The 11,147-nt window shown below is 38.8% G+C and overlaps 1 protein-coding gene across 1 annotated transcript; it reads right to left on the bottom strand.

Annotated features, from left to right (window-relative positions):
• Positions 1 to 447: 447 nt before the first annotated feature.
• LOC101594063 (keratin-associated protein 20-2-like) lies at positions 448 to 594 on the bottom strand. The gene has a single exon (XM_004654421.1). It carries the CDS (start codon positions 592 to 594, stop codon positions 448 to 450), a length of 147 nt encoding a protein of 48 aa, XP_004654478.1.
• Positions 595 to 11,147: the final 10,553 nt, after the last annotated feature.

Genomic DNA, 11,147 nt, shown 5'->3' with positions numbered 1-11,147 from the left:
TCAGACCTACCTTGATTACCAAGATGCTGGGTTTTTATCTGTCTTTGCCATTGTTAATTTTCCTCACCCCCAGAAACAACCACACAATGCAACTAATACAAACCCACAAATATATGTGTAGAATATTACTTATAAGAGCAGTTAATTAGTACAAAATGTTTGCAAAGAATTTGAGATTTGAATTTTATTTTATTTTACATATTATTATAAAGACAATACATTAAAAAGAAATATTTTCAATCACCTATGACCCTATCAAATTGGTAACGATGGGTTAAAATGAATGTGTGGAATTTCAAATAGATATATTGAATTTCATTTATACTTTTCAGATAGCTTTGAATAAAGTGGGGAGTTTTGAAGATATATAACTATTTCTGATGTGAAGAAACTTGGAGGATCTTCCAGGAAGACAGTTTACAGCCCACAGGAATCTGTAGCAAGTCCTCAGTAGAAGCCATAGGACCAGTACCTCCCACAGCACAGGGGACGGCAGCAGAGGGAGCCATAGCCACCATAGCCACAGCCATAGCCGCAGCCCAGGCCACCATAGCCACAGCCCAGGCCACCGTAGTAGCTTCCGTAGTAACACATGGTGTCAGGAGCGGATGTTCAGGTGAGGATCAGCAGTAGGTTTCTTGAGTCTGGATGTCACCTTCTGCCAAGTGCCTTTTATACACCTGGGGAGTTGACAGGGAAACCACAGGCACTATAATTTTTCACATCTTACCACTGTGCCTCAGACAATGTCATGCATGTCATGACTTACTGGAAAAATAAGGACTGCATAGCTGAAATAACTTTGTTCCTATGTCAGGATTCCTTGGTGAAATCCAAGACTTTTAAAATAAAACCCTGTTTCTATTTCTAAGACTCAGGGTCATCTATATTTAGTTTATTGAATACATATGACCCAATTCCATCATAATATTCAGACCATAAAAATAATTTTATCCTTTTCCCCTTTGGTTTTCTTTACTCTGTGGGAAGAATTTTTGTTTTCTTTTCCTGTGGCAAAAAAAAAAAAAAAAAAAAAAAAGCTATCTGAAGGACTATGTTTTTGAGTCTCATTGTTGTAGATGAAGCTAGTTATTTATTGGTATTTTGAATAGTAGTCGGTAGTTTATTTCTCAACCATATTCTGTAATTTAGTATGGATTATTTTGATATTTGGAAAGTAAATAACCATGTTTGTAGAAAAACTACTGGTGCTCTCCACGTCTCTTTCTTTCTCTATATGACATTGTAAGTGTAATGGTGAAACACCCTGAAGCTGAATTGGTTAAGGCATCCTCAACTACTGTTTATTTATTTATTTATTTTTTTTTAACTTAATTTATTAGTTTTCTTTTCAGTAAATACAGGCAGTTTGGTACCATTATTTAGGGTCATCTGTGATCTAACCCCTCCCATTAGACCCTCCTTGTTAATGAAAATGGGTCGTGCATTGTGGAGTTAGCCCCCAGTTATTGGTATGATAAATGTCTCTTCAAATCATGACCCAACATGTGACTCTGACATTCTTTCTGCCCCCTCTTCCGCAAAATTTCCCTGAGCCATGTTGGGTTCATTTTTGGTCTGCTTCAGTGCTGAGGTGTTGGGGGCCTCTGAGGCTCTGGCTCTCTGATTTGGTAGGAGTTGATTTTTCTCTGCGTTGATCTCCTTCCCCTTTGTGCTGGTATCCGGTTCACAGGAAAACATCACCATTGCTTATTTCGCCAGTTGTCCTTAGTTTCAGTTGGGCCCCTTTTGAGGTATGTTGGGGCAGCTCTCTTCTTAGGATCTGCATCTATTTGGTAAAGAGAAGCAGATTCTCCAATGGAGAGTAAGTTAGCACCCGGAAAATTGAGATAACACTTACTTTTTTGATAGACAGTATGGTAGGTTTAGGCCCTCATATACCCCGTGATTGATGGTAGCTTGATATTGTAGAGTGGGCCTGTGTTTGGGTATGGTTCTGACTTGTTTCCCAGCTCCAGCTATGGGTCTAGTACCACTGAGTGGATCAGTTAGCCAAATCAAGAGCAGTTGATTCCTCACCATGGCTGTGTACCACTATTGCACTTGTGTGGGCATCACATCCAGTTATTTGTTGCTAATTAGGTTAAACAATGTGTTGCTTGGACAGATCTTGGTCATTTCCCCCAGTCGCCTATGTAGCGCCTTCTGGCACTAGACACACTGACTGTCTGGGGACTGACTCTCTCCTGGCTTCCAGCCATGTCATTCCATTTTACGCATCAGCTGCGTATGGAGTCTTGTAACCACAGTTCTCATCTTCTTTAAAAAAAAATTGTATGATAGAGAAAGAGAGAATTGGGGCTCCAGGGCCTCTAGCCACTGTGACAAAACTCTGGATGTGTGCTAACTTGTGTGCACATGTGATCTTGTACTTGCGTCACCTTGTGCATATGGTTTACATGGGATCTGGAGAGTTGAACATGGGTCCTTAGGCTTTGCAGGCAAATCATCTCTCCAGCCACAGACTCATAATTTTCTATGAGCAATACCCACAGATTCATCAGCAGCATGTCTATGAAGAGGTGTGTGGATAGTCTTGAGGGAACAGAATGTCATCTTCATTGGGGTTTGTAGCAGAGATATGAAAAATTAGCAGAAATAGACTTGCTCTTGTTGTTGGGTTTAAAATATGGCCCATATATTTAATGCCTAGTTTTGTTTGTTATATATAACAAGCACATTATATCTATTGTATAGCTCAGTGACTTTGGTAGTAAAGCAGATGGCAATGTAAATTGTGTCAATCTCTGCAAAAAGAGCTCTTGCAGGTTTTCCTGATTCTTCACTTGCCTAATCCCAATCTCTTCTGACTACACACTTCCCACCAGACATACTTCTCATCCTTAATCCCAGAAACTAATGATGGGAACATTTGCCCCATGAAGGCCCTACTTTCCCCATGCGTTGCATTTCAAGTATTTAAGAACAATTCATATAGGTCCCATTCCCTTTTTTATTACCCAGTCCAGTGCTATCTATACTATAGATTTGTCCAAATAGTTATGATATTTGTTCAGATGTTCAAATAATTCCTGACCCTTATGTCAGTTATAATTTTATTACTGCTTTATAAATGTCAAATGTTAAATAAGATTGTGACTAGAGGATTCTGGGGTATAATGTTATAAATTCTTTTTAATCAAGAAGAAAGTCCACAACCAGAACTGATTTTTTTTTTGTCTGAGTGCTATCCTATCATAGAAAATTCTATTGACTCACTGTAATTTCTGAACACAATGGGGATCTGTAAGAGAAAAAAACATGTGGAGTAGCTGTGCATATTCATTTAAGGATCTCAATGGAAAAATGTAGAATCCCAAGATTTTTAAAGTGGTTACATGGATGGTAGGCAGGTACTCAGAACCTCCCAAACTGTTATGCTGGTGTGTGTGTGTGTGTGTGTCTGTGTGTGTGTGTGTGTGTGTGTGTATGTCTGTGTGTGTGTATGTATGTTTTGCTATATGAAAGACCAAAGATAATCATTTGTTAAGACAAAAGGCTTATATTTGGGAAGAAGCAATCCATGACTGACTGGCCCCGTCCTTTGTATCTGTGACTAAAAGGCAAACCTTGAAGTGGTACCTGGTAAACCAAAACTGCTCTTCATTTGCCAGTAGGTACATGAGGAAAAAGAAAGTGATGGAATCTACACAATTCTCACTGAGAACACACTCCCATGACCTAAGACGTCCCATTCCACCTCACTTCTGAAAGGATCACTAACTTCAAACAATGCCAAACAAAAGACAAGCTATTGCATATACAGTCCTTTTTGGGGGGTGGGGTGCATGAAAATCTAAACTCTAGAAGCTAATAAACGTCCAGTCCTTTCCAAAGTATTTAGCATCACACACCATAAATTCAGCAGCTCTCCAGACAGATTTTATCTATCTTGTATTTGCCATCTGGGTGATGGGAACTATGCAGACAACATCAGTGGAGGCAGAATCAGCTGAAGGGTGGGAAGACATTATCTCCTTTTCTGAGGCACAGTGACCTGGGATTCAGCTAACGTTTACAGTATCAAGAACCCATCTGTCAGAAGGATATACAGAAGGATAGAAATCAGGACTGCTTTGATCAGCAAGGCTGCCAGTTAAAAATTAGGAAAATGAGTGTACATTGATTATTTGTTGAAGTATGGTAGTGGGTTCTCAATCACATGGAAGGCACATTACAAATGACCTCAATAAAATGTCCTGATGTAAGAACTGTGAAAGTTTTAGGTATGCCAAAACTTTAGGAGGTATCCAAAGATTGCTTTGTTCTTGGTACCTGCCTCTGTCTCTCATCCTCATCTCTAATACTTTTATTCTGTCTCAGACACACACATATATACAAACAGAAAAATCCAAGCAATCATATTATGTTAATATGCATGTGATGCATCACAAGGTACAGGGTACATAATTTATTAAATGATTTTTTCTCTGACAAGAAACATATGAAATGAAAATATGTAAAGGTAAAGAACAATGCAGTTAATGCAACATAATGTATAAACTTCTTCTAAAAATGACAAGGCATGGGCTAGTGAGATAGCTTAGTGGTTAAGCACTTGCCTATGAAGCCTAAGGAACCCGGTTCAGGGCTCGATTCCTCAGGACCCATGTTAGCCATATGCACAAAGGGACACATGCGTCTGGAGTTTGTTTGCTGTGGCTGGAGGCCCTGGAGTGCCCATTTTCTCTCTCTCTCTCTGTCCTTTCTCTATCAAATAAATAGATAAATAAAAATAAAATATTTAAAAAATGGCAGGGCATTTTATATGGAGAATATTGAGTTATTTTTCTCCAAGTAGTCAGGGATAAAGTTGGTATTTCTGATGTATGTATGGAGGTTGGGTTACAGAATACAGGCGAAGGAAGGTTGAGCTGTTTAGGAAGGATTTTTGGAGAACAAACAGGACGTCATACCCTGTTGCAAGATGAACAACCCCTAGTGAAAGACTAGACATCATAGATGGTGTTATAACCTGTAGTATCAAAGTTTTGAAAGTTCACTCAATTAGCAAGGAATCTGCTACATCTTATTGAATGTCAGCAACTGCCTGGCAAATTGCCCATTAAATACTTTGCGGCTGCCCTCAGGGCTTGGGGCGCTCTGCTCTAATGACTTGGATCAGTCAAGTTGTCATCAGCTAACACAGTTGGGATTATTGTATTTTCACTGTAATGTATGTATCAATGTGTTTTTCAGTTGGGCTAAAACATATTCACAAATTATTTTATTTAGAGATACATCTGTCAAAGCCAATCTTACTAAATTTTACATACATATTTTCATTTATACCTGTTGGACTGACACAGAGCAAACCAGGCCCCAGTACTCCACCATGCAACCATACAGAACTCCAAAGAGGTAACATGAAATACGCTGTCTTCACTGACAGTGAGATTCTTCTGGTGTACATAGGTGCATAACTCTGCTTCCTCACATGTTCCCAATTCATGTAATGTAATTCATTAATGTATCACTGATTTTTGCATATCCTATATCCTAAGCAAAAAGCATTCCCTCAATTAAGTGATACTAAAAGGGAAATATATGCCAGTGAGTTGTAAGACAATGTGCTAGGCTGCTTGCATTAATGTGGGTCATGCTTTTCAGTATGATTTTCTCTTATTTATAGCATGTGCTATAATCAGGACCTGCTTCATGGAGTCATTTGAGTATTGCAATGGAACAATGGATTCTGATTTAAATTTTTCTTAAATATTTTATTTACTTATTTGAGAGAGCAAGAGAGAGAGGTAGATAAAGAGAAATAGAGAGAATGGGTGTGCCAGAGCCTCCAGCCACTACAAATGCACTCCAGATGCATGCATCACATTTTGCATCTGTCTTACATGGATACTAGGGTATTAAATTTAGGTCCTTAAACTCAGCAGGCAAGTGTGTTAACCACTGAGCAATGTCTCCAGCCTTTCTTAATCCTCATAACATGTAAAATATAAAACAATAAGAGAGTAACAATAAAGTAGTATTATTCTATATGAGAAAATTGAGGAAACAATTACTGATTAATTTTATCCATGCTGTAATCAAATTACAGAGAGAAAAACTTGAGGTGGAGGAATTACTTATTTGGCTCACAGTTTAAGAGGGTTCAGCTCATGGCACTTGGTCTCATGACTAGCTTTGACATAACACCATGGTAGCAGAGGTATGTGCTGGTGGATATTAATCTAATGTCAGACAGGAAGTAGAAAGACTGGAGGTAAATTTGGACCTGAATTTGAACTTGAATATTCAAATACACATCCCTATTGATAGAATATAGTGATTTATGAGGATAGGAAGTAATTCCCAATGTGAAAGTGATTTTTTTTTTTAATTTGCAAAAGAAGAGAGACAGAGAGCGAGAGACAGACAGAGAATGGGCATGCCAGTGAATTGCAGGTACATGTGCCACTTTGTACATGAGGCATTATATGAGTATTGGGGAGTCGAACCCTGGTCAAGGTATTTTAATTATTAAGCTCTCTCTCCAGCCCGTGAAAGGTTTTTGTATATGGAGAAACGACTCTCTAGCCTGCCCTATAATTGTCAATACTTGACTCCCAGACAGCAGTGCTATTCATGCAAGTTTGGAATGATGTGTCACTGGTTCTTTAAGGAGAATTTGTTCTGTTCTTTCTTTGCTATTTGTGATGTTGTATTATTAGTTTAGAGCTGGAAACAGAGGCATTATAATGAGAAAATCCACACACTCCCACACTCCACAAATTCAGAGCTTCACCTTGCTCCCCAGAAAGAAATACAGCAGTATATATATTAGATAGATAGATAGGAAGGTAGGTAGATGATAGATAGATAGATAGATAGATAGATAGATAGATAGATAGATAGATAGATAGACAGACAGACAGACAGACAGACAGACAGATAGATAGATAGATAGATAGATAGATAGGTGATAGATGGATGGATATACTTGACAATGTGGTTGAGGCAAAGAATCATTGGCTGAGAAACAAGTTTAAATGAAGAGCATGGGGCTAAGTTGATCACAATAGAGGGGGCACTGAATAAAAAAAATCATAGGAAAGCATAACTTTTAACTTAACTGATATCAGTCTTTGTGTTCCTGATACCTGTCTTATATGAAGGCACTCCAAAGATTGTTTTTTTCTCTTCCCTAATGTCTTCTTCAGCATCAATTTAATAATTCACCAAAGAACACACACAAAAACACATGAGCATATATACAAAAGTAACAAAGATAATTTTAGAAACAAAATAATCTATCTATCTAGATCTTTTTGTTTGTTTGTTTGTTGAGGTAGGGTCTCACTCTAGCCCATGCTGACTTGTAATTCACTCTGGAGTCTCAAGGTGGCCTCGAACTCATGGCGATCCTTCTACCTCTGCCTCCCGAGTGCTGGGATTAAAGGCGTGCGCCACCACGCCTGGCAACAAAATAATCTATATTTCGGTGAGATCGCAGCTGCAGAAGACCCACACATTACTGGCCTGCCAATAATTGCATCCATGATGGTGGAGGAGGGTATGAGGCCCCCATCCTTTCCTGAGGAGTAATTGTCAATTAATGACTGTTGTGGGTGTGGTCAGATCCCTTCTGATGTCAGAAGCTAAGCAGAGCTGGGCCTGTTTAGTACTTGGATGAGTGAATAGGAAAAGATGTGGATTGAAGAAACCCAGGTGGAAGGAACAACAGATTTGAGTTTCTCTACAAGTTTCTCAGCAGAATCAGGCCTATCTAACCCTACCACATCCATAGACACAGCCACTGTTATCGCCACAACCAGAGCTACCACAGCTACAACCTGGATGCCCACAGCTAGCTCAGACCTCCCTAGTGGAAGCACTTGGTTTCAGTAGGGCACAGTCTGGGTGAACAAAACGGAGTCAGTCCACTTGGTTTGAGTACCACTGCGTGCACAAGTCCTTGCACGTGCATGCATGTAGGACATATCACGTGCTGTAATCACACGTTTACAATTAATCAGTATGAGTAGGTATCCACAGTCTGTCTCATGGAAGCCCTGCAAAGCGAGACATCTTTGCTACTGAATCAGCAACATTCTTATGACCAAGTCATGTGCCTGAAATATGCTTTATTTTTCTTGTTCTCATGCAAAATCATGACTTACTTGTTATTACCTTAAAATATTTGGCAAGCTTTTCCTAGTTTGAGCATTTTCTAGTTTTTAAGACGTTGAAATTTTAATATTATGCCATCAACCCTGGATCTATTATGGGGGAATATTCTACAGATAGAAAATAATTTTCATGAAGTCAGGGAAGCTTTTTGTAGCTCATTATTTATATCAGTAAGTACTCTTTCATGCATGCATAAAAAAGCATTAAATTGTATTTCAAGCTTCATAAACATATCCTTGGGGTTGAATAAATGTCAATATTCTACCCTCAGCTCTCTCTCTTACTGTACTTACTGTCAGTTCCTTTGAGGTTTTTTAAACAAATTCTAGCTGTGACAGGATTTTCTCATTATTATTTTATCACAAAAAAGTTTCATAGACATGTATATCCATGATGTTATCAACACCAATAATATGAAAATATTCTTAACAGCCCTCTAAAATTCAATTTATGTTCAATTTTCCTCAATTGCTTCACAAATCTATTTTCTGGTACTTGTTTTTTTATGACTCATATTTAAGCATGCCTTTCAAATCTTTTTAAAGTTACAATAGTTTTCCATTTTTTAACTCATTTTAGTTTTTGAACATACCATATTCTTTTATAGGCTTCTTAAATTTTGTATATGACTGATTTCTTCCTCATGGTTTTCTTTTCACATATTTCTGGATCTCTCATACTGCTTATAGGTAGAAATACAGGACTTATTTGGTTGTGGTTAATTCTGATATCTTGACAACTGATATTGTTTGGATCCAGAATGTCCCTCAAAGTTTGGCCCCTAAACCATGACCCTAGAGGTTGTAAGTTCTTCAGGAGGAACATCTCAGCTATTTGAGTAATTGGGCATATGCCATTGATAAAAATAGTACAACTCCAATCCATTCACCTTTCTTGCTTTTTACTGTGGTGAGGTAAGCTTTGCTGTACTTTACTATGCTGCTGTCTTGCCACCAGCAAAATCCACCAAGACCCATAGATCATGCACAGATACAGCTACAGCTATGGGGAAAATAATCTCCTTCTATTTTGGAGTTGTCTTACCTTTTTTTTTTTTTCAGTAGAAATCCAAACATCAAAAGACTAAAAGACTTTTATATTTGTTCTGTGCACTGTGTATTGCATAATTAAGAGTACCACCTAATGATATTTACTTAGTCTATTGCTAATACTGCAATTGCTGTTTGGATTCAGGTGTTGTCTTCCCATTTTTCATCCACCATTTTGCAATTGATAATAATTACCTGGGCTTTTCTAACATGCGCTGGGGTTTTGGCAAATTTTCTAAGTCAGTATCTCATAACTTCCAGTATTAGTAAGCCTAGAATATCTTAAATGACAAATTTCCAAAATAACTGTATTATACCTAAATGCTAAAGAGAAGTATTTTGGCTTGAAGCAAAACTTAGGTTAAAGTGAGTGGTTTTGTTGTGGTACTGTGGCTTGAATCTAGAACCTTATGCATACTAGTTTGCATCCTATCTTTGAGCTCCAACAGTTAGGTGAGTTATTTACATGATGTTAGGACTAGATTCCTTTGTATGTCTATCCAGGTAGATTTCCACTGGTGATGCTGCACCCAGATCCCTTCTCATCCTTTGGAACCACCTCATTTCCTTCCATGGATGATGGTCCCCCTGGTCTACTCAGAAATTCATCATGCAGCAGCCATGTGACATGGATCCCAGGATTATTTAGAGATGGGACAGGGTGGTACCACAGAGCCCATCCATCAATCACATCTCATTAGTTGTGGGTTTTTTTTTCCTCTCTTAGATTTCTTCTACCAAAATGATCTTGTCATATATGCAAGCTTGTCATGTGTATTTTTATGTAAATCTGGAACTGAGCATGATGGTTTGAAAATAATAGGGAGTTGGCTTCCATTACTCTCTGGTTTAGGGGCTAGGTACTATGGTAACTATTATGAAATGCCTCATTTTAGTGATTCTTGATGGAATTCTCTATATTTGAAACATTGGTCTTGGGCTTGAGAGATAGCTTAGTGGTTAAGGCACTTGCCCATGAAGCCTAAGGACCCAGGTGCAATTCTCCAGGTCCCACATAACTCAGATACACAAGGTGACATGTGTCTGGAGTTCATTTTCAGTGGCTAGAGGCCCTGGCACACCCATTTTCTCTCTCTCTCTCTCTCTCTCTCTCTCTTCCTCCCTCCCTCTCTCTCTCTCTCTTTCTGTCTTGTGCATCTGTTGGACAATGCACACTGAACATGTGAGGTGATCATGTGCACATTGTGGAGCAGAGAGGTCTGTGCTGTATGACCATTGTTAATCATAGGGAACTCAGCTTCCCAACCAGTCATGTTCAGTGGCTTCATGAGTTGAATCACACCTTGTTCCAGGTTTATGGGTCATGGTTTCTGTCCCCCACAGTCAGGACACTACAGTGGCCAGCTAAACACCATCCAGTTTCCCATAGGAGTGGGTAGACTCCAATGCAGTTGGATCATCTAAAGGTCCCATTTACACTTAGATGACAACATCTCCATAGCTAGACAGATGCAGCTCCCTCTCTTAGAGTTTTAAGTGCACAATGTGCTAATTAAATTTCAGTCGTTATGTTGAATAGCAAAGCTCTAGAACATACTCATCTTTCATCATGGAAACATTTTACTCATAGAATAACAAATCCCTATTCTACCTTCTCTAAGGACATTCCTATGCAATGATAATGGTGGCTAACCATATGACACTGGTTCAGAAAAAAATACTTAGGTTGTATGCATAGTATTCCTCCCTCCTTCCCTCCCTTCATTCATTCCTTCCCTTTATTTGTGTGTGTGTGTGTGTGTGTGTGTGTGTGTGTGTGTGTGTGTGTACATTAGATTTTCTTGCTGTTCCAACCACATGCCTTTCTGCCTTTATGTGGCTGGGGCTGGATAGCTTTGCAAGCCAGCATCTTTAACTACTGACCCATTTCCCAGGTCCACCTGCACAGTATTTCTGATACCCCCACTTATATAGCCTGGTGCACACATG

Source organism: Jaculus jaculus, chromosome 5 (assembly GCF_020740685.1).
Source record: "Jaculus jaculus isolate mJacJac1 chromosome 5, mJacJac1.mat.Y.cur, whole genome shotgun sequence".
Taxonomy (NCBI): Eukaryota; Metazoa; Chordata; class Mammalia; order Rodentia; family Dipodidae; genus Jaculus; species Jaculus jaculus.
This window is presented reverse-complemented; position numbering and strand designations above follow the sequence as displayed.